Source organism: Nomascus leucogenys, chromosome 6 (genome assembly GCF_006542625.1).
Source record: "Nomascus leucogenys isolate Asia chromosome 6, Asia_NLE_v1, whole genome shotgun sequence".
Lineage (NCBI taxonomy): Eukaryota > Metazoa > Chordata > Mammalia > Primates > Hylobatidae > Nomascus > Nomascus leucogenys.
Window position 1 is genome coordinate 87601490 of NC_044386.1, and position 25146 is coordinate 87626635.

The 25146-nt window shown below is 41.2% G+C and overlaps 1 protein-coding gene across 1 annotated transcript; it reads left to right on the forward strand.

The window, feature by feature from the left end:
• The first annotated feature begins 5831 nt into the window (after positions 1 to 5831).
• FEM1B (fem-1 homolog B) lies at positions 5832 to 24564 on the forward strand. Its single transcript, XM_003267147.4, has 2 exons — positions 5832 to 7056; positions 18288 to 24564. Exons 1-2 carry the CDS (start codon positions 6809 to 6811, stop codon positions 19921 to 19923), a joined length of 1884 nt encoding a protein of 627 aa, XP_003267195.1. The 5' UTR covers positions 5832 to 6808; the 3' UTR covers positions 19924 to 24564.
• Positions 24565 to 25146: the final 582 nt, after the last annotated feature.

The window sequence follows — 25146 nt, forward strand, 5'->3', positions numbered from 1 at the left end:
TGGTATGGCTCCAATTTTGTTTCATAAACTATATATGTCTATGGACTCAGAAAACAGACTAGTGGGAAATTTACTGAAAATCTTATTGCTGGTGGTATAATTCTATATATAGTTAAAATTGACATTTGAAAAGTTGTCCCAGCATTCTTCATAAGCATGTGTTGCTTTGTTAATAAGAGAATCAAATATTTAAAAAGTAACCCAAATTAAAATTACTTGTGGGAAACCTCTTTGAAAATCATTGTGCTACACGTGAAATGTAAGTGCGTTTCTGGGGCATTAGAAGCACAGACAGATTCCTGTTTAAATCAATACATTGGACTGCAAGGAAGATAAATGGGTGAGTGGGTGGCCATGCTGGGCACGGCTCCTAAGTCAGGCGCTCTGCCTGCCTGCTCCGCTCCTGCAGCCCAGCAGGGAGAGTCCTGCCAGCCCTAACCCGTTTGTTTTTCTCCTCCCCCTGGATCCACCACCCAGCTCTCCTTCCTCTGGTAGGTATGAACATGAACGAGTCTGTCTGGTCTTGTCTGCTAAGTGAATCATGCCTCAGAAATGAGAAATGGCCTCAAGGCCAGGGCCTCTCTCCATGGAAGAGCTGGGACTAGCCTCAAATGTGACATCAGCGTGAGTGCTGAGGGTTTCGCTGCAGCTTCCAGCCTAGATGGCAGGCGTGGGTGTTGCCATGTTTCTGGGCTTCTGGGCCAGGTCCTGATGGAATGCTAAAGTGATACGACCAGACACAGGCGAGAAGAAGGCTGCTTCTCCTGTGGTATGATTTGAGGGCATCTTTAGGTCTCTCTGGTGCTGACTCACCTTCCTCCCATCCTAAAATCACCATTATAAAAACTCCTTTGCCAGGGAAGACAACTGAAAGGAGTGGACACGGAGGCTCCTGCTGAAATGCACGGGATCACATAAGGCAGGAACATCTCCTAATATTAGCACCGAGGCTCTGGAATCAGTCAAGCTTAGGTTTGGATCCCAACTCCACTACTGCCTGGGGATGTCCCTTGGTGCTGCTGACATCTGTAAATGATGACAAAAAGCACTTACATATACCAAGCAGATGCCAGGCACAATTCTAAGTGCCCTTCTATTAACTCACAACAACCTTATTAGGAAGTCACTCATAATCACATCCATATTACAGAGGAGGAAATTGAGGCATGGGGTGGTGAATTAACTTGCTCAAGGTCTCACAGGATCAGCACTAGGATGAGTCCACACCCACTGTGGCTTCTATGCTTTTAATGACCATGTTTGGGAATCTTATTAGTATCAGATGGGATAATAATAGAAACCATGACTTATTAGGGGCTTACTCAGTGCCAGGCACTGGACTAAATGCTATATAGGAATTTTCTCATTTGTTCATCCCAGTGCGTGGATGAGGCAAAGACTATTGTTAGGTGCTAACATCACCCTGGCAGGACAGCCAACTGTATACAAGGCCCTATGTTAAGGGCTGGGCCTTCAGGAGATTGCTATGGCATAAAGAATTAAAATGCGTCCATAACAACTGTGATTCATGGTAGAATCATAGCTTGATGGAGCTGGAAGAAAGCTTAAAGGTCATCTGGTTCAGACTCATTTTTACTGATGACAAGAACCAGAGAGTGTGTGGGAGGGTGGTGGGAAGGTTTAATTCCACAGGAGTTTTGGGAGAAGATTTAGTGAGATGATAACAGCAGCCAGCACTTACTGAGTTTGGGTGCTGTGTATGCCCGTGTGTTCATCTCATTCAACCCTCCAAACAGATGAGGGTGACATTATTATCCCAGTTTCACAGATAGGGAAACTGAGATGTTGAGAAGTTGAGCAAGTACCTTGCCCAGCAGCAAACAGCTAGCAAGTGGTGGAGTTAGGATGCTGCAGACTGCATTCCAGGGCTCGGGTGCTGAATTACCATGCTGAATGCCATCCCAGTGATAGAAGGAGGTTAAAAGGCCTGGGAAGAAGCTGGACTAGGTGGACGAGAAAGGCCTTTGGAGACTATGAAGTCTTGTACAGACACAAGTAATTTTTGGAAGGAGGTAAAAGTCCCAAGAGAGGTATAAAGTGGTATAGACCTCACGGCAAAATCAAGGAAGATGTCCAGGATGAGATGGCGTTTCTTTGGATGTGGATCTGTGCTCCTGGGGTAGGAGTGAGGGCTGTCCAGACTATGAGTGGGATGGTGGTGGGGTTTCCTCCAGCCCTTCCCCATTGGCATGGGATGGCTCAGTAAGTTAGTTAATTGGCCCCTTAGCCCAAGTGAAGTGACCAGGACCACAGAAAACTTCGGGCACCTAAAGCTGGGGTCCTGACTGCAAAGAACATGATGGGTGGGGAGAACTGAGAGGGCACAGAAGGTTGGTAGCAGGTGGGGTGGGGGTGGCCAGACAGCCTGAGTTCAAATCCTGATGTTCTCCCACACTCCGGTTATGAGGCCACAGACAAGCTACTCCACAGCTCTCTGCCTTAGTTTCTTCATCTGAAGAATGGGAATGATAATAATGGTATGTACTTCAGAAGCTTGTGTAAATATAACATGCTCATCTGTGTGAAATGTTTACTGTGATGCCTGGCACAGATATTTCTGTCATTCTAAGCCCAGGATACCGATTGGTACCCCTATCCAGAGAAGAATGGGGTTAGAACAAAGCAGACACATGTCTATTTCAACCTACTTTCCTGGTAAACCTAAATCTGGCAGAGATGAATGGCTTCGCAAAATAACACAGACTAGCCACCCCCTCTCCTCCAGCCTTGGTTTTGTTTTTGCCAATCATTAGATTTGCTTTTCAGGGAAAGGCAAAGAGAGTGGGAGGCAGAGAAGGCAGAGGCCAGTGGGCTGCCAGTTTTGTGAAACCGGGCTGATAGACTGTCAGTGGTTTCTGAGTTATCACTCTTATTTCTGACATCATCCTTTTGCAGCTCTGCTGGAATTTCTGAACTCTTGTGAATTAGCCTCCCCAGCCCCTTGTATACCGTGGGTTTACTCTCCATTCTTAGAGGCGGGCACATTCTTGCAGAGAAAATGCAGATGGGGACAAAGTCCTTTCTTGAGCAGGTTAATGGCAAAATAGAAGGATGACTGTCAGGTGGGCAGGAGGGGAGTAACAGGCAAGAGAAACTAGTATGTACTGAGGCACCCCTTCATAGGACCAGGCTTGGTGAAGAAGCTGGCATGTTCCCATCACACCAGCCCTGCAAGGAAAAGATTTGACTCCATTGTACAGATGTAGAAACTGGCCCAGAGCCACAGCTTGTCCATAGATATGGAAATCCCACCCAGATCTATTCAACACTAAGGGTCACCCTCTTCCTCTATAGTACGTGAAAGGGGTATAAGATTAAAACAAGTGTCTTTACTGGTGCTTGAAAAATAATGTTTTTGCACACACTTTATCTGAGGAACTCCATTGACTCAGAGCTGCAGGCTGGGTTGACCTGACTTGGAAAAAGAACGCTCTGTGGAAGGCATGGCAAATTCTGCTCATAGGCCACTATAATGCCTAAGAAGCAAAGTGGGGGGAAAGGTCAGTCCTGCCTTGTTTCCAGGTGGAAGGCTGCAGTTTGTTGTCATTAGCAAATCAATCTCCATCAGAATATAGCTACTTGTAGTTATGTTTTACTACTGCACATTTGCTCAGTGGCTTTCTGTCTGGGGAGGAGGAAATAGGTCAGAAGCACAAGGAACTATTTCTGGGCCCTGGCCTTTGGGAAAGCAGCCTTGTCCTGTTTACACATCCTCTCTCCAGATTTGCACAACCTGACCACAGAAACGTCACCCTCTAAGCCCAGGTAAACAGGCAACTAAATAGTCTCCAGTCAGCCAATAGCTATTAAGAAACCAAGGGAGCCCAGAAGCCTATACTAAGCAACTTTGATAAACACAGAAGAAAACAGCAGCCCAAACCTCCTGACTTTGGGCTGCTGGAGCAAAGAGGTATTCCCATCTTGAGGTGGAGGCCACACAATGCAAGTTCTGAGCCCCTCTCCAGCACGACCCTTGAGCAGTCACCCCTTGTAGTACCCATCCAGTTACACCACCAAATTGAGGTAGAGAGGGCACAAGGAAGAAGGAAGTCTTTTATTCAGCAATGAGTCTGGATGAATCAGGTCTCCCTTAGAAAACAAAACTGGAAGAAGGGGCCTGTGTCTGGACTTTTTTACATCACTTTCTTCAGAAAGTTGGTTGGGAATAGAATGTAGAATGATTCAGGAACATAATAGGGTAAAAGGCTAAGAGGAGAAGGTTTTTCTAAAGAGCCAGGCACTCCTCCAGGTCAGCTTGTGCCCAGATAATCAAAGTGTGTTGGCAGGGGAGAGGGAGGGTGGTAGGGAGACGGAGATAGAGATATGGAGAGACGGAGAGAGATAGAAAGGCAGAGAGGAGACAGATGGTATATGAGGTGCATGCTTGTTGTATGGAGCCAGAAAAGGAAGCCATCACGCATCTGAATGTGTCATTGCCAAGTTCCGAGACCAAAAAGCCCGGGTCCCTGTCAAACACTGGATTTTCTTATAACCCTGAAGTCCCCAAATAAACCAGCCAACTTCCCCCACTTCTCTATCAGCTATTTCAGAGACGCTACCAGTAGAATCTTATCTTCAGCCTTTATTGCCAATGTTGTTTTTGTTTATGGTAAGGAGAAAAATAACTCTCGTGTTTCTGTAGGGATCTGCAATAAGTGGGTAAAGCTGAGCTGTAGAATGGAGAGAATTTGAGAAATGACCCACACCTCCACCAATAGCTGCAATGCAAGTGAGGCTTTTACCTCCTAGAATTGGAATGGTGGGGTTCAAATAAAATAATGTATGTGAACTTGTTGAGCTGAGCCCTGTCCCTTGGAGCCACGTAAATGCATTTGTTCTTTCTCTATGGTAAATTTTGTCCTTTGGGGAAGGGAGGAGGAGGGAGGAAGTCACTTTCATATTGAGCTTTTTGAGACTGTCCCAGCAGCTTCATCACCTACCATCCACTCCTACCATCCTAATCCAAGGCCTGTCCCCCTATCTACTCTTGCCTTCCAGAGTTTATTCTTCACACAGCAGCCAGAGTGATCTTTTTAAAAAACACATATAGCGTCTTGTCACTTCCCTCTTTAAAACCCTTCAAATGCCCCCATCATAGAGTAGACTTAAACCCTTTGCTATGGGTTATTAGGCCCTAACGTGTGTTTCATCCTCTGACTTCATCTCCTATCATTCTTCCTGCGGCCCACTCTGCTGCAGCCACACTGACCTTTCTGTTTCTGAGCTCACCAGACTGTTCCCTCCTCAGGGCTTTTATATTAGCTGACCCCTTTGCCTAGAATACCGTCTGTTCTTGTCACTTGTCATAGAGGTCTTGTCTGATCACCCAAACTAAATGAGTGCCCCCATCATTCTATTTCATTTGCTTCAGAGCAAATGGTAATGATACCAGTTCAACTGATCTTGTCTATCACTTGTTGACTTGTTTGTTCCATTACTGAATGCCTAGTGCTAAGCAGAGCCTGGCACGTAGTCGACCTCTAGTATTCGTTGGATAAATGATCGTTTCAAATCCTAACAACAATCTTGTGATGTCTGTGAGAAAACGGAGGTTCTGCCGGCTCAGGATGAGATTCCTGCTCTGTCTGAACGCGGGACTCGCTTTCCTTCCCAGGATATCTCGCTCCTTCCACCGCGAGCGCAGCTCCCCTTCGCTCCCATCTTTCTCTCACACTTAATCCCTTTCTCCGGGAATGTAAGGCCGTACTTCCAGTCCCTTCTCAGAGCCTGGTGCTGTGGCTCTCAAGCCCTCCCACATTTCGGGAACTCAGAAACACCGCCCTTTTCCTGAAATGGACCCTCCGAGTACGCGCAACCCTTTCCCTAACCCCGGATCAGGGGCAGAAAGAGGACCCGCACCATCTATGGTAAATAGGGTGGTCTCCTTAGCCCACTGGCTTAGCGCCCTCACTCCGCGCCCCCTCCCTAGCTGGAGACCTTCAGGGCCGTGTAGGGGCCAGGAAGAGGTTCCAGGAGTCAAGGGCATTGAGGACGTCCAGGCCCAAACGGGATGGGCCAACTGCGCGCAGCAGAACCTTTCTCCACCGGGCCCGCATGTGCCTGCCGGTTGGCTTAGGCGGAGACACCCCACTCAGCGTACCGCCCGCTCCCGCCCTCTCCTACCGGCCCTGTCTGCGAAAGCTCGCCTTCCTCCCCGCCCAAGTTCCGGCGCCGCTCTTGCGGGAGCGTTCCGCATCGCCCCGGGGACTCCCACGCGAGGATCTCCGAAGCCGCTGGCAGCGCCTGGCACTTCTGAGCTCGGGGGACGAGAGCCTGCAGGTTTCCTCCAGTCAGGGACGGCGAAGGGCAGAAAGCGCAGGAGGAGGCAGTGTTAGGCCTTAGGCCGGGTGGGCCGGGTCAGGAGAGACGCGCCCATCTTTCGCCATCCGGGGTGCGCGAGGTCCTCTCGGGACCCGGCCGGGGACCCGTAGCTCGGGCACGCGCCTGTCGCATCCCGCAGGAAGGAGGGGTCCGGCCTGAGGCCCGGGGCGGCGGCCGCCATGGAGATACCCTCGGTCCAGGGCCGGCGCCTGGGACCTGGCGGGTGGCCCTGACCGCCTTCCTCCCTGCCCGGGCTGGGTCGCGGACGTGCCCTTCGCGGCACTCGGCCTCCTCTGCGTCTCCGCCTTCCCCGGGCCGCACTGCTGCCTGGGCGCGGCGGCGGCGACGGCGCCCTGTTGAATGGGCTGTGAGGGCCCAGGTTTGAAGCGCTGGCGAACGCGGCCTCCGGGGGCGCACGGCAGCAGCAGCGGTGGCGACCAAACGGGTGTTGGAGTTGGCGGCGGCCATGGAGGGCCTGGCTGGCTATGTATACAAGGCGGCCAGCGAGGGCAAGGTGCTGACTCTGGCCGCCTTGCTTCTCAACCGGTCTGAAAGCGACATCCGCTATCTGCTTGGCTATGTCAGCCAGCAGGGAGGGCAGCGCTCCACGCCCCTCATCATCGCAGCCCGCAATGGACACGCAAAGGTGGTACGCTTGCTCTTAGAACATTACCGGGTGCAGACTCAGCAGACTGGCACCGTCCGCTTCGACGGGTAGGTACATCCCAAGCCAGCCTCTCTACGACGTGCGCGGACTCGTTAATTCACGGGCCCTCCCCTCCCTCACCCTCTCTTACCCTCTCTTCATGTAGGTACTCACTTCTCCCCTTTTTGTACCTCCTCCTGCCCCACTAATGCCCACTTCATCTTCCAGGGCTAATACTCCATCCCATGTTTTGCTGCCCGTCCTCATCAGCCCCTACCCCTCATTCCCTCTATGGGAAGATAACCACACCCGCGGCCTTGAGATCTAATAGTCGTCTTCTCTACTAGATAGTCTGTGAACAAGCCATTTGGAGGAGGTGGCTGCCTTTCCAGGTTTTACTTTTAGTGGAACTAGTGGTGTAACTGATCAGTAATTAAGGAGGTCAGCGGTTAACATTGAAGAACTCCGAAAGAGTTATTTGGGCATCCATTTTTACCCCGTTCAAGTGTGTGGTTCCGTAAAACCTTCAGTGGGCTGCTGGGCGTTAATGTCAAAATAAGCACCTAGAACCAGCAGCAGCTGCAGCCTCATGAGGGATTGTCACGCAGCCAGACATCTGAAGACATGATTCCGATTCCTCCACATTGCTCGGTGTAGATATATTGGCTACAAAAATGGCATTGGACCTGATGTGGGAGATGATCCCATTCTTAAATTACATCTTATCCTGTGATGTTGTGGGGAAGCTTGATCATTTACTGTTAGTCGAGGTGGGAAGTTTAAAAATGCACATTGTTATGCCTAAGATTTGCCCTTTGAGTTTAATTGTACGAATTTTTGAGTATTTGACCAGAATTGTAGGTTTGACATTATCCTCTTTTCTATGCTGGAGGATCATAACATGTTTTACAGATTACAACTGTATAACGATTTTGCTGCGTATGTTTTGGTTGACTTGTGCTAGTACATAAGCTATTTTAGCATTTTTTTTTTCTTTTGAAGTCAGTAGGGTCTGAGCATAAACACATATATCTTTAGTTTTGGTGATTAGAAACTGCCTGGCTAAAACTCGACTGAAAAAGCATTTCTTCTTTAAGATGACTAGGGAAATGTTCTGTTTCGGTTGATTCTTTTTTAGGTTTAAACAATAAAAGCTTTTTCTTCTATTTTAGATGAGTGGAAAATATTCATAGCATTACATCTTAATGAAATGGTAGCCCGTGGGCAATGGATTATATCACAGGTATCACCATTATACACATTAAGGAGATGTTTTTTTTCATGTTGACCAAAGATGGCAACCTGATTCATGTTTGCTTTTCTTTACTGGCTTCCGTGTCTTCTCTGTAACTCCTTGCATTCCCGCACCTAGAGAGGGAGTGAAGCACAGTGACCTCTGAACCTCCAGTACCATTCCACCTGTATAAGCACATGCAGTCATTGAGATACGAATTTCTGTAATAACAGCTGCTTGAGAATACTGCTGCTGAGGCAATGTGCATAAGGGAGAATAGTGGGGAGAAAAAAGAGTTAAGAATTTCGAAAGGTTTTGCTTATTGCCATCGTTTTCAGTCGTCAAAGAGATGTTTTGAGGTGGCAATTAAAAGAACCTGAAATGACTAGAAATGTAGCATTAAGCCTGTGTAGTGGCTTATCTTGCCCAATGTTCTGTACTGGCCAGAGAAATTAATGAGTTCGGTAAGTAAACATTTATTGAACACCTACTGCGTGCTAGGTTCTGTGGTAGGGATTGGATATGCAGAGATAAATAACATACTCTTCTGTCTTGGAGGATGTCAGTCTGGGTGGGGGGAGAGAAATTAATAACATAAATGAGTATTTGCAGATGCCATGCCATTTAGGGTTGTAGAAATCATTTGGGCTACTGAGGGAAAATAGGGAAAGGAAGTGCTCAGTTTTACCCCGGGGGGAATCTAGAAAGGCTTCACAGAGGAGGTGATGTTCGAGCTGTGTTTTAAGGAATAGTAGTAGGACATGATGAAGAGGGGCAGCAGCTTGGTGCTCTTGCAGTGACTAGTGTTTCAGTGCTGTTGCAAGAAGGGATTCAAGTTGGAGCAATTAAGAAAGAGATTGTGGGAGACTGGAGAGAGCTGGAGACCAGATTTTGATGATCCCTGTATAAAGTACTAAGAGTAAGACTGGTTAAACTGCAATCTCAAATGTTTCCATCATTTAAGATTTCATCTCCTTGATTCTGTATATCAGTTTATCCTATGGATTGTTACAATTATGAATTTATTAGCTGCCATATAAAAATAGTTTAGTCTTTATTTATTAAATGCTTATGATGGGCCTAGCCTGTGTCATGTTCTGGAGGAAACGTAAGGTACAGGAAATCTAAGGTTTCTACTTTTGAGAAGCTTATGGATTAATTAATAAAAGAGATATTGAAGTTCCTGGTACTCTCTGTGCATTCACACCTTCTGTGAGATTATTTTGCAGTTTATCCCAGTCATTTTAGCATTTTAGAACCAAAAAAGAGTGTGATGATTTCACTTTGCATTTGTTTCAGACATTGTGAAAATGTTAGCCTGAGTACATTAACAATAGAAAGCTGACTTGACCCTTGGGGGCTGACCTTTGAAAAATACATAGCCAGCACTTGAGACACATGGCCATATAGGGATTAACAGCTGTGTGCTGAAGTAGATTATAGTGTTTCTAATTTTTAGTCATTCACATGCTAGCTTCATAATTTTTGGCCAAATTGTTCACTAACTATCCTGCTGTTTACTTAATAAATATCTTTTCTTTAAATTGTCTGTTATTTGCTTGATAGTTGTCTTTAGAATGTTTTACTTCTTAGCTTCATCCTGTGTAATTATGGGTTTGCTGTGTGTTTTGTGTGTGTGCGTGAGAGAGACATACATTAAAATAAATATTACAAAAGTTTTAAAAAGTCTGTTCTACCTAAAAACGTCTATAATACCTTAGGAAACTAAAGTGGATTCATGATAGAGCCTCGAGGGGAAAGGGACCACCCACCTAGATTAAGCCATGGATATTTGAATTCTTGTTCACTTTTTTTTTTTTTTTTTTGAGAGGGAGTCTTGCTCTGTCGCCCAGGCTAGAGTGCAGTGGTGAGATCTCGGCTCACTGCAAGCTCCGCCTCCCGGGTTCATGCCATTCTCCTGACTCAGCCTCCCGAGTACCTGGGACTACAGGCGCCCGCAACCACGCCTGGCTATTTTTTGTATTTTTAGTAGAGATGGGGTTTCACCGTGTTCGGCAGAATGGTCTCGATCTCCTGACCTCGTGATCCGCACGCCTCGGCCTCCCGAAGTGCTGGAATTACAGGCGTGAGCCACCGTGCCTGGCCTCCTCTTGTTCACATTTTTAGGAGTAACATTTGAGATTATTTTACTTGTGGCTTGACATGTGAACACCATGTTGATATAGATGAGTGGACAAGAAGAAAAGTCACATGAGTGGGAATGAAAGAAGATCCCGTAGTTGAATAGTGGGAAGCTGTTTGTTAAGAATGTTATAAAAAGGGAACAGAACAAAGGGGAGGTGTCATGTGACCATGGAACATTGCGCTGGCCTGAGTTCTGAGGGTCTGACTGCTCTCTGCCAGAGTTTGTGGAGACCACCTGTCCTTGAAGGGATTTGCTGATGTGGATGGGGAGAATAGGACCTCCGAGAATTTTGAGGCTTTTTGTTGAGTGTTGTTACTTTTAAAGTCAGTGCTAATACTAATACTAATGATAAATGTTGAGGTAGAGGAAAGGCATGAGGGGCATGCCAGTATTTGACTTCATTTAGAAAGTCATTGGCAATATATATTTCAGGGAATTACATTTCATTTAATACATGATTTTTAAGGACTTTGGTTAAAATAAAGTGTGGATCATTTATATTTAATGAATTTTTATTTCCCTTTCAAATGGCTTGAACCAGGCATTTCTATTTCAGACTGAACCAGATAATAGATGAACTCAGCCTTGTGATCAGAAGTGTTATCTCTTATTGTGAAAAGTTTCCATCATCTGATGGATACTATTTGTTTGAAAAGGTGAATATCAGATTATAGTTTCTTGATTTGAAGATGAATACATAAATAGAGAACTTGCATTGTAATTTTGGACTGGGCCTAGAAAGATCATTGCTTTATAGTGCTTCTCCTTTAGGAACTTAGTAAATACTGCATTAATTTTATTTTATCTTTAATTTCTGTTAAATGTATTTGGTATTTTGTTTTGAGGCAGTGTAGTCTTACAATTTTAGCTAGATTTTATAGATGGAGGAATGTCCTAAATGTTAGTATTATAATTCTCTTTAATCTGTTTAATATTTTGATTTAGATGTAGAAATTCTAAATTTACCAAGGCTACTGTTTCTGAAGGACCGGTCTTGTGAAACATTCTGCATTGAATTCTTTTGTCATAGAATATCTTTAAAATTTTTAATTGCCTCAATAGAAATAGGTAATTGGAACCTTTTTTTTTTTTGAGACGGTGTCTCGCTCTGTCGCCCAGGCTGGAGTGCAGTGGCACAATCTCGGCTCACTGCAAGCTCCGCCTTCCGGGTTCACGCCATTCTCCTGCCTCAGCCTCTCCGAGTAGCTGGGACTACAGGCGCCTGCCACCGCGCCCGGCTAATTTTTTTTTTGTATTTTTAGAAGAGACGGGGTTTCACCGTGGTCTCAATCTCCTGACCTCGTGATCTGCCCGCCTCGGCCTCCCAAAGTGCTGGGATTACAAGCGTGAGCCACCGCGCCCGGCCTAATTGGAACTTTTTTGAAGCTCCTGTCAAATGACTGTAGCTCAAGGGAAAAAATGGAAATTATTAGACTATACCAGGAAAAATATTAAACTGACCAAGTAGTTTCCATTATAAAAACCAAGTGAATACTTGTAATTTAATTTTTACTCTTACATCATAGATTCTGAGAAGTTTGAGATCAGAAAAATATTTTAATCACTTTTTGTCTCTTTTCATCTCTAAAATGAGGGTAATGCTTTTCTTATAGGGTTATTGCTAGGGTTAAAGATAATGTGACTGCCTATTTTAATCTAACATTTCTTGAGTTTGAAGTAGTTTAGATTCCTGTTCCGTGGCATATAATAATTACGTGTTTTAAAAACCAGGCCAGTTGCAGTGGCTCACACCTGTAATCCCAGCACTTTGGGAGGCCTAGGTGGGGAGATCATTTGAGCTCAGGAATTTGAGACCATCCTGGGCAACACAGTGAGACCTCATCTCTACCAAAAAAAAAAAAAAAGAAAGGTAGTATGCAGTCTCAGCTACTCAGGAGGCTGAGGTGGGTGGATTCCTTGAGCCTGGGAGATCTAGGCGGCAGTGAGCAGTGGTTGTGCCACTGCCATGAGCAGTGATTGTGTCACTGTACTTAGCCTGTGCAACAGAGCAAGACCCTGTTTCAAAACAAAACAAATCCAGTGCAAGGAAACATTGTAACTATGTAATTGTCACTGTGTATTAACTTTGTATTTTTTGATTATATTAATCAGTTTGGAAATGTTCTTTAAATTGAAACAAATGTTTGAACAATGATGTGTACTATGTTTCCTTACGTTTGATGCATTTTATGGTATTCCAAGTACTTTTGTATTTTTAATCTCATGTAAACTTTTTTTTTTTTTTTTTGAGATGGAGTCTCACTCTTCTTGCCCAGGCTAAAGTGCAATGGCGCGATCTTGGCTCACCGCAACCTCTGCCTCCCGGGTTCAAGCAATTCTCTTGCCTCAGCCTCCCAAGTAGCTGAGATTACAGACATGCGCCACCACACCTGGCTAATTTTGTATTTTTGGTAGAGACGGGGTTTCTCCGTGTTGGTCAGGCTGGTCTTGAACTCCTGACCTCAGGTGATCCGCCCACCTCGGCCTCCCAAAGTGTTGTGATTACAGGTGTGAGCCACTGTGCCCAGCCCTCATGTAAACTTTTTAGTTATTTATCTGCATAATAGTCAATATTATAACTATAATATAATAGTATAATAGGGCATAATAATAGTACCTACTTCAGGATTATTGTGAAGATTAAGTGAGATATTTTGCATATTCAGCAGTGAATACAGTGCTTGGCACTGTATTTGATATAAATTACTTGAATTGAAATTACTTGAAATTCAAATTACTTGAAAGTATTTGGTATAAATTACTTGTATTCATTTAAACTGTTTTTCTTTGAAGTCATTTGTGCCTGTTTTTGTTTTTAATTATATCTGTTTTTTTAGTGGAGGTATATCATATCTAGTAAAATATATGAATCTTGTGTACAATACTGTATGATGAATTTTTAATGTGTTTACATCCATCTAGTCACTTTCTAGATCAATGTGTAGAACATTTTATCACTCTAAAAGTTTCCCTTGTGCCCCTTCTCAGTTTCCTCCCTTTCCTTCCCAGAGGTAATGATTATTTTGACTTCTGATAGGGTCTGGCTATGTCCCACCCAAATCTTATCTTGAATTCCCACGTGTTGTGGGAGGGACCTGGTGGGAGGTAATTGAATCATGGGGGCAGGTCTTTCCCATGCTGTTCTCTTGATAGTTAGTCTCACGGGATCTGATGGTTATAAGGGGGAAATTCCCTGCACAAGCTCTCTTTGCCTGCTGCCATCCATGTAAGATGTGACTTGCTGCTCCTTGCCTTCTGCCATGATTGTGAAGCCTCCCCAGCCATGTGGAACTGTAAGTCCAGTAAACCTTTTTCTTTTGTAAGTTGCCCAATTTCAGGTATGCCTTTATCAGCAGTGTGAAAATGGACTAATACAACTTCTGTCACCACAGATTAGTTTTGCCTGTACTTGAACTTCCTATAAGCAGAATTATGTAGTATGTACTTTTTTTGTCTGGCTTTTTTCACTTAACACAGTGTCTTTGAGATTCATCCATGTACTTGCATGTATCAGTAGTTTCTTTTTTTAATGATGTGTGGTATTCCACTGCATAAATATACTACAGTTTATCCATTTCCTATTAATTAACATTTTGGTTGTTTCCAGTGTTTGACTGTTATGAATAAAACTGCAGTGAACATTTGTGTATATTGTTGGTGGACATTTGCATTTAGTTATCTGGTATATATCAAGGAGTGGAATTGCAGGGTCATCAGGTAGGTGTAAGTTTAACTAACAGATATTGCCAAATAGTTTCCCCAAAGTTCAACAACCAAATTACATTCCTATTTGCAGTTTCCACCAGCATTGAGAATGTCGGTTGCCACATCTTGCTCAACACTTATTATTGCCCTGTCAGTCTTGTTAAATTTAGCTGTTCTGCTAGGTGTGTATATTGGTAAACTGGTTTTAATTTGAATTTCCCTGTTAAGTAATTATCTTGAGCATCTTTTCATATGCTTATTGGCCATTTGGATATCTTTTGTGAAGTATGCTTGTTCAGTCTTTCTTTTTTTTTTCTTAAATTGAGTAGAGACAGGATCTTGCTGTGTTGCGCAGGCTGGTCTTGAACTCTTGGGTTCAAACAGTCCTCTTCTTAGCCCCCCACAGTGCTGGGATTACAGGTGTGAGCCACTGCACCTGGCCACTTAATCGCTTTGTTTATAATGTTTTTTGATGAATGGAAGTTCTAGTTTTAATGAAATCCAATAAATTCTTTTTCTTTAACGGTTAATGCTTTTTTTTGGTATTCTGTTCAAGAAATTGTGATCAACACTAAATTGATTAAGATAGTCTATGGCTTTTTTTTTTTATTTTGAGAAGCTTCTCACACTGTAGGTCTATACTGCGTCTCTAATTTTTGTATGTACTGTGAGGTAGGAATCAAGATTAATTATTTTCCATATAGATTATCTTGTTGCTCCAGAACTATTTATTAAAAAGGCCATGTTTTCTACCTGAATTTCACTGGAGCCTTTGTCAGAAATCAAGGGATTCTGTATGTGTGAATCTATTTCTGGAGGTTTTTTTTTTTTTTTGGTCTGTTGATAATATTATTCTGTCCCCGTGCCAGCACTTATTTAAATTACTGTAGTTTGTCCTCTAACTTTATTTTTCTTGAAGATTATCTTGGTTGTTTGCATTTCCATATTCTTTTTAGAATTGGCCTGTCAGTTCTTTCTTTCTCTCTTTCCCTTCCTCCCTTTCCTTCCTCTCCTTCCCATTGTAGAGAGAGGGTCTTGCACTGTTGCTCAGGCTAGAGTGCAGTGGCCTGATCATGGCTCATTGTAGCCTCGACCTCTTGGACTCACACACAAACACACACACACATACACACACACACCACAACCTGCTAGGATTTTCATTTGGTTTATATCGAATCTATAGATCATTTTGGGGGAGAATTGACATCTTAACATTATAGAGTCTTCTGGATCATGAACATGGAATATTTTCCCATTTATTTAGATTTACTTATCTCAGGAGTGTTTTGTAGTTTTCAGTGTAGAAGTCTTGCGCATTTTTCATTAGATTTATTACTATTTATTGGTATTTTCTGATGCTGTTGCAAGTGGTATTTTTTGACAATAAATAAATGTTTATTGAACTTTACATAATCATGACAATAAAAACATAATAAATGAATTTTAAACTGAATTGTTTGCAAAACATATAGTTGGCATCACTGATGTAGTGTCTTATTTTCTTGATTCATTCTTTTTTTTTTGAGATGGAGTTTTGCTCTTGTCACCCAGGCTGGAGTGCGATGGTGCAATCTCAGCTCACTGCAACCTCTTCCTCCTGGGTTTAAGTGATTCTCCTGCCTCAGCCTCCTGAGTAGCTGGGATTACAAGCATGTGCCACCAGTCCTGGCTAATTTTTGTATTATTAGTAGAGACGGGGTTTCACCATGTTGGCCAGGTTGGTCTCAAACTCCTGACCTCCGGTGATCCACCTGCTTTGGCGTCCCAAAGTGCTGGGATTACAGGCATGAGCCACCACACCCGGCCTGATTCATTCTTTAGTTAAAAAAAATCAATTAACAAATGCATTTTTAAAAATAAAAATTTAATTTTAGGAGGCTTCTGATCTTTTTTGAGGTATATCTTACATAGAGTAAAATGCAGAGATCTTAAGTATGCAGTTTGGTGAGTTTTTTCCCTAAATATCCATGTGGCTGCCACCTAGATGAAAATATAGGACATTTCCAGTACCTTCAAGTCTCTTCCCAGCCAGTCCTAGCCTCTTCTCTGTAGGTAACCACTGTTACTGAGAGGGCTTTTGTTTATAAACATTTTGTGTCATTATCTGAAACTGAAGAAGTAATTGCTTAAATTATTATAAAATGAGTATTTTCAGTAGAAGTGATAAAGGGTATTGTTTTTTGTGGTGATGTTAACTGGGGTTAAACCATGATATTTATATGTCTTAGTCTGTTCTGTGGTATTATAACAAAATACCTGACACTGTAATTTATGAACAGAAATTTATTTCTCATATTTCTGGAGGCTGGAATGTTCAAGATGAAGGTGCCAATAGGTTCAGTTGTCTGGTGAGGGCCGCATCATCCAAAGGAGAGGAATGCTGTGTCCTCACATGGTGGAAGGTGAAAAGGCAAGTCAGCGGAACGTTGCTAACACCTCTTTTTTTTTTTTTTTTTTTTTTTGAGATGAAGTTTTGCTCTGTTGCCCGGGCTGAGTGCAGTGGCACGATGTCGGCTCACTGCAGCCTCTGCCTCCCAGGTTCAAGCGATTCTCTTGCCTCAGGCTCCTGAGTATCTGGGATTATAGGTGTGTGCCACCATGCCCGGCTAATTTCTGTATTTTTGGTAGAGATGGGGTTTCACCATGTTGGCCAGGCTCGTCTTGAACTCCTGACCTCAAGTGATCTGCCCACTTCAGCCTCCCAAAGTACTGGGATTATAGGCACAAGCCACCATGCCAGGCCTAACGCCTCTTGTGTGTGGTCCTTAATCTCATTCACAAGTGGAAGAGCCCTCATGACCTAATCACCTCTTCAAGACATCACCTCTTAATGCTATTCATGTTTGGCAACACCTGAATTTTGGTGGGAACACATTCAAACTATAGCACCAGGAGCATTATTCTCTTTTCCACTTCATGGGGGATATAATTTGACCAGTGTTATAAGGTTGTATAGTGAGAAGCTCACTAGTGTGGTTTTTGGTATGTATATTTAATTGCCCTAGTGAATATTGTTTTGATCAACCTTTCTTCTTAACACTTCCAAATGTACTTATTGCTTCTAGCACAGTAGACTATCTCCAGCAAAAATCTACTTATCAGATCTTTTGGTTAGTGGTAAGAAATTTAGAAATTAAGGTTGGGGAAAAATTGACAGTAGAAAGGTGGGAAAGATCGGACTCTAGCAATAGTCTAATTTTGTACGTTAAGTAGTGAATCTAGCACATATCAGATGTTTAGTAAGTGATAAATATGAAGCCACAAGTCCAGTCATGTCAGAGAAGATATCTGCTTGGTTTTCCAAAAGTGCTAATTATTTCCTGCTGTTAGTATTTTTTTCCTATAGTGGTTGATTGAGGAACACACAGACAAGCAGTATATGCACACACCTATACATAGATGTTTTTACAACTTTTAAATTGGAGCATAACGTAACTTAGAGAAAAATGCACTAATTATAAATATATAAAAATTTCACAAAGTGAACATATTTGTTTACTAGAGTCCCCTTTGTGCTTTCTCCTATTCACTACCTCTCCCCAAAAATAACCAGTATCCTCACTTCTAACACTGCAGATAGGTATGTAAATGTAATAATATAATATGTACTGTGTTCATCTGACTTCTTTTTCTCAGCATCAGGTTTATGTTATCTGTTCATATTGTGTATGGAGCAGTAATTACTTCATTCTCATTGCTGTAGTATAGTCAATTAGCTTAGGGGAAACTTACTTGCTTTATTTTTTTCTTCTTAAAGCAGTGTCTAACACAGCTTTAATGTAGGGTTGGGGTGGCTTTCATAATTGTCAGAAACTGCTTGCTACCTGGAGGCTACTGGGAAGGAGGAACATGCTGTTCTCCTAGGAACCAGTGAATCAACTTGGTGGTGAAGAAGCTACCTCCACACATTTCCTCTGTGCCTTCTGAAATGTATTTACTTTTGCTAGTAGAAAGTTGGTGATTTTTCAGGTTTGTTTTTTAGGGTTATATACTCTAGTAGTAACAGTAATAGCTAGCATATATTGAGCTTTATATTAGGTACAAGTACTATGCAAAGTGCTTTCCTTAAATTACCTGTTTTTATTTTCATGAGAACTGATGTTTTATTAACGTTCTGGAGAGTGAGGTCTTGGTCGGTGAGAGTGAATACATCCCTTAAACATATGTTAGGCTGTGGCCTCCGTTATCTAACTGCTTATTCTTTTCATGTGTAGGTATGTCATTGATGGTGCCACTGCTCTTTGGTGTGCAGCTGGAGCAGGACATTTTGAAGTTGTTAAACTTCTAGTCAGCCATGGAGCCAATGTGAACCATACCACAGTAACTAATTCAACCCCCCTGCGGGCAGCATGCTTTGATGGCAGACTGGACATTGTGAAATACTTGGTTGAAAATAATGCCAACATCAGCATTGCCAACAAATATGACAACACCTGCCTAATGATTGCGGCATATAAGGGACACACTGATGTGGTCAGATACCTTTTAGAACAACGTGCTGATCCCAATGCCAAAGCACATTGTGGAGCCACAGCATTGCACTTTGCAGCTGAAGCTGGGCACATAGATATTGTGAAAGAGCTGATAAAATGGCGTGCTGCTATAGTAGTGAATGGCCATGGGATGACGCCATTGAAAGTAGCTGCCGAAAGCTGTAAAGCCGATGTCGTTGAACTGTTACTCTCTCATGCTGATTGCGACCGAAGAAGTCGGATTGAAGCTTTGGAACTCTTGGGTGCCTCCTTTGCAAATGACCGTGAGAACTATGACATCATAAAGACATACCACTATCTATATTTAGCCATGTTAGAGAGGTTTCAAGATGGTGATAACATTCTCGAAAAAGAGGTTCTTCCACCAATCCATGCTTATGGGAATAGAACTGAATGTAGAAATCCTCAGGAACTGGAGTCCATTCGGCAAGACAGAGATGCTCTTCATATGGAAGGCCTTATAGTTCGGGAACGGATTTTAGGTGCTGACAATATTGATGTTTCTCATCCCATCATTTACAGGGGAGCTGTTTATGCAGATAATATGGAATTTGAGCAGTGTATCAAGTTGTGGCTTCACGCCCTGCACCTCAGACAAAAAGGTAACAGGAACACCCACAAGGATCTTCTTCGATTTGCTCAAGTTTTCTCACAAATGATACATTTGAATGAAACTGTGAAGGCCCCAGACATAGAATGTGTTTTGAGATGCAGTGTTTTGGAAATAGAACAAAGTATGAACAGAGTGAAAAATATTTCAGATGCTGATGTCCACAATGCTATGGACAATTATGAATGTAATCTCTATACCTTTCTGTATTTAGTGTGCATCTCTACCAAAACACAGTGCAGCGAAGAAGATCAGTGCAAAATTAACAAGCAGATCTACAACCTGATTCACCTTGATCCCAGAACTCGTGAAGGTTTCACCTTGCTGCATCTGGCTGTTAACTCCAATACTCCAGTTGATGATTTCCACACCAATGACGTCTGCAGCTTTCCAAATGCACTTGTCACAAAGCTCCTGCTGGACTGTGGTGCTGAGGTGAATGCCGTGGACAATGAGGGAAACAGTGCCCTTCATATTATCGTTCAGTACAACAGGCCCATCAGTGATTTTTTGACCTTGCACTCCATCATCATTAGCCTAGTTGAAGCTGGAGCTCACACTGACATGACGAATAAACAGAATAAGACTCCGCTAGACAAAAGTACAACTGGGGTATCTGAAATACTACTTAAAACTCAAATGAAGATGAGTCTCAAGTGCCTGGCTGCCCGAGCAGTTCGGGCTAATGACATTAACTACCAAGACCAGATCCCCAGAACTCTTGAAGAGTTTGTTGGATTTCATTAAGTGACTGGATATGTAAAGTCGTTTAATGTGGTGCTAAAAAGTAAAGGACTTTAATCACAGACAGTAGAATTATGTGTTCATAAATTCTGCTTTTCTTTCCACTACCCTTCCTCCCATCCCATCCTTCCTTAGTTCTCTATTTGTTTTTCTTGCCTCATGATAATTGATTTCAGACAGACTTTAAACAAAGCCACATTGTTCTGGTGTAACTATAAGGTATTTGGATATTGGTCACCTATTTGTCTTTCTTTTTTTTTAAAGGAACAGATATAAAATGTTTTGTTTATGTAACAAAGGACATTTATAATTTCAAGTTGATAATGTTTTAAACAGCTGCTTACAAAAGTATTTCTGTTAAGCCTATGTCAGCATGTTATCCATGCAGCAGTTTTGAGGATTTTATGAAGAAAAAGAGCTAAAAAGGAACATTAAAAGGAATGGGATATCCAGGTGTTCTGCACATGCCAAACTGCTGTAGATAGTTTACACTCTCCCATTATTTATACAGAGTGATGCAGCACATTTTAGCATTCCGGAGGATTTTTAAAAAATAGCTGCAGATTAATCTGGAAAATGTGCTAATTTAATAATAGTTACAAATTTATAAAGTTAAATCCATTTGAAATTGTTGCATTATGCTGGGTAGTATATACAAAATGGTTATCATCTTAAACCAACTTTTCAGAGAATCTTGATGGACTCTGCCTTTAGGCTTGAATTCTTCAAAGTCTATTTTAATGAAATTTATCTAAATTGCAGCAGTCTATTTGATTCAGCTCACAGACATGTAAAAATTATGAATGCTGTTTTCTTATGAAACAAATTGTCACAGTGTAGTTATACATTCTATTTTTGTCCCCTTTTCCCTTTTCCTCCTGTATCTTTTAAAATTTGGAAACAACTTTTCCAGAAGGCATTATTTATGCCTCCCTAATAAGGTATTTTATTTATGACAGATGAAAAGGAACCAGGATATTTTTGAATTTTTTCACTTTCTTAGACTGTGACAAGAAGTAAAAATATCACTAGTGTGGTATAGGAACTTATGTGTTTTTTATGATGAAAATAATTCTCAATGCCACTTGAAAGGTAATTGTGTCTGAGAGCTGCAAATTTTTCAACCACAAAATGTCACTTATTCCTACAGGTTATACAGAGGTCTTTATGGTTTTTTTGTTTTGTTTTGTTTTAATGGCAACATTGTAACTGTCAAACTAAAAAGGTATTCTGTGATTATCTTTTAAGCATTACAGAAATTCAAGTGAAAGTTATATGCTTATTTCTATTGATGTTAAAAATGATAATGAAAACAAAATTAGCTATATCTGTAATTTTCTCTCTAGTGCCAAATGAATGCCTTAGCTACTCATAGTGCATGGTACTGTAAGTGAAGACCTGTAGCTTTTTTTTTTCTTTAATGAAAAGCATTATAATGATGTAGCAGCATCAGATACAAACTTAAAAAAAAAAGTTTCAATTAACATTTTATATATGGATAATGCTTTGTAAAGTATAAGAGAAAGGTTGCAGTTGGATCAGTATAAAACAATGACCAAGCCAAAATCAGCACCTAGGGCCTTAAATAAAATAGAGATACCCCACAAAATGAAGTATTTTGAAGGATGGGAGGGGACAGAATGGGGGACTATCCCCCAAGGATGCAAGATACTTTTTATAGTTGCTGTCATTATACTTTGTCTTCTTGCTTCAGTTAGGAAGGTTTTGATGGTAAATTCTGTCATGGTAATAGATATCTATTTTCCTAACTTGAGATTTTACAAGGAAGTTTTTTAGGTTGGCTTAAATGAGGTATTTATTTGAGTGAGCCCTAATTTGAAAATTACCAGACTTGATCCTCCTGGTATGAATCAAGGAAATACTGTACCTTGCTCTTAGCAACTCTCAGTGGCCTGAAAGAGAAAATGCACTTCTTCAAGGTGAGTGAATCATGCTTTTTCCACAGTTCAGATCAGACCCTTTATTTTTCAAACTACAAGGCCTGCTTATTGGACAGTCTAAGGAATAGCTTTGATACTTGGTATTCAGTTGGTTCCATTATTAATGTATATTATTTTAATTTAAACATCAAAACTTAAAATATCAGATAATGTTGCATGTTTTAAAAACACATTTCATCCCTTTGGCTACCCAGGACCAGCACTATTTAAGACACTGCTTATTTATAAAATGAGGATAATGATTATATGTACATATTCAGACATCAAAATTTAATGACATTCTATTTTGAGAAGGGAAGACAATGCTGAAGAAAGTAAAACTGTTGATTGAAATGCTGACAGGTTAGAGAACGAATTTGAAGACAGTGGAACAAACTATGAACTATGCTAATGGTAATTAGATTTTTTTTGTTTGTTTAGTATAGTGGTAAATTGTGTAGTATCTTGCTGAGAATCTAATTCTATCTTGTAAAATCAATCCAAATGTGTATTGTGAAACACCTGTATAAAATCATTTTTGAAATAAGTGATCTACATGCCTGTTTTTTAAAAATGTTTTTGGTAGAATTGTTTGAAAATATGTTTAGCCAGACCCTTCCCCAACTTAATTTTTTTTTAAAAAAGGAAAATAGGTAAGAAAATGATAGTTCTATATCTCAGCCCTCTGTGAACTCTAGGCTGTCTCCATTTGGCAGCCGCTTTGGTCATTTGATGTTTACTATTGGTATACTTATGCTTTGAATTGTAACTCTTCATTGATGGTATTACAGATTCAACCAAAACTTCTCTGTCCTGTTCAGTAATTGTTATATAAATCTGGATGAGCTAGGGAGGCCCAGGTGGATGTTTTCATTCGCAAATCATGAGAAACTTAAGTGGGTTTTATGCACTTGATAGAGTTGGCAAAATTGAACTATTGAGTTTAAGTTAACTATTTAACTCAAGGAATGGGTGGCAAACCCATCCCCTCAATTGATAAAGAAGGGGGAACATTTTTACATTAGAACTGACACTGACAACATAGCTTTTTCAGTCCACCCTGGTTGCTCTAGTAGCCCACAGCCCAATCACGTTAAGGTTCTTTGCTGTGGGAATTTTAAGTAACCAAACCCCGAAGCAGACCATCTGTAAGCTTTGGTCTGCTTGTTTCTGAGAAGGGTTTTATTTCATAATACTAATAGTGGTCTAATAATTGGTAATTGTGAGAACTTAGGTATGATAGCATTGTTTGAAGTAAAATATGATTTGGGGGCAGCAGCTTTCTAAATACCAACTCTGTTTGACAAATGTTTTGAAAATTAAAATTTCAAGTGAGCAACACGCTGTTAAGAGTTTCCACTATAGTTGAGGCAGCTACTTTATGAATAAGCCCACTTTGGGTTATTCAAGCAGAAGCATTTCTTTTTTTTGGAATGGGGTGGGATGAGGAGTGAGTTGCCAGACCTTTGATTACAGTTTACTGGTTTAGAAACAGCCAGTGGCTGAATTAGTGCATAGATGAATGAAAGTATAAAGGACTTGTTTTTTATGGTAGATTTTCTGTAAGAATCTTAAATGTTCCTTTTCAGATTAGTCAGATGTGTTGATGCACACATGACTATTCTGTTTTTCTCACTGACTATAACATTAAAAAGGGGTTAAAGAAAACAAAACTCTGCCTTTTGTGCTATAAAATATTTTTAGTCCAGAGGTTTTAAGCTGTGTGTCCATTCCTACTCTGAAAATGCATAGCTTTGTTCTGGATGTCATCTCTTGAAAGTAGAAAACTCCTATGTGTTTATCACATTGCAGGGCTTTCTTATGTATTTTCTGGCAGACTTGCCCAAATCTTTAGATGGGCTGGGTTGTACAGCATGCCCTTCCCCAAATATGGGATCTGAAATAAATACCACACTATTGATAGTGGAGATATATTAATTTTTAAAACTGTAAAGTAAATGTGGTCTCTAGTCTAGGTTTGTGGTGTGTACCTTTGTGTTAATGTGTAGGGAAGAGACAGTGACTTGATGGTTATGGGGAGTGTATCTTGATGTGTGTATAGGGGTAAGTATTGCTAAATTATTAACAGCTTTTATTCAGGGTGAGTCATGTGATGAATGGCCTAATCAGGAAAATGAAGGAGCGAAGATGCAAGCTTGCCAAATGATGAAACGAACAAGATTTTGTATCTATTTTTTATCAGGTGTTGTAAAATTTGTGCATGGCTTTTTGTTGTTGTTGCTTAGTAACTGGTAGAGAAGAAAAGATGAGGAAAGAAACTCAGCTTTCCTCACCAGTCTTTTCAGAGGTACACAGTTGGGGAGTAAAATCTGACTGGCCTAATCGATGGAAAAGACCCTGTCCTTTTCACCCCATCCTGCAATCCTCCGTGCAGAGGAACTACATTGTTGTATTCTAGTAATTCACTGTGATTTATAACAAACCGGTGATGTCATTCTATTGTGCACTTTTGTCAAACCATTTATGTGACTTTAATAAACATAGTAAACTTGCTGACTGCACCAGAGGTCCATTAGTGATTTATATATTGCATGACATTTTCTATTTGAGTTTGACATGTAGAGTCATTTTTAGTTCCATGGCAATTGACAGTCCTAATAACTCAGCTAATTTGAAACTAACAATCTTGCTGTGTAAAAGGAAAAAATGGTGTTTGTGTTCAGTAAATGTTTGAAAAAAACTACTTTGAGGTTTGTGTCTTTATTACTCAGTGTGCCTTAGTTGCAATGTTCTTCTGTTAAGTGCCTTAAAGTTGTCAAAGTTATATATGTGCATGGGAAAAAATTCACATAGTAAAGAAAAATTCAAATATATATTTTAAAAGTTCCCTTTTCATCTCTCCCCGCCTCCCATTTGGACTCTGCAGAGACAATCACTATTAATAGTTTTTTGAGTAGCTTCCCAGAATGTTTCTGTGCACATATGTATTATTTCTCCTTTTCAGTTTTTAAAATGCAAGTGAACTTCTACCTTTGCAATGCTATTCTGTATCTTATCTTTTTCATGTAATATATCTTAGGCATTTTCCATTTCTATATGTATAGATTTTTAAAACAACAACTTCATAGCATTTAATTCTGTTGATGGATTGAAAATGTATTTAACTAGATTTTATTGATGGACTTTTAGATTTTCAGTTTTTGATATTTCAAATAATGCTGCAGTCAACATCCTTAAGTACAGTACTTACAGGACAAATTCATTCTTAGTACTGGAACTTGGTTTAGGGACTACTTAAAACCTTGACAGAAGTTATCAAATTGCC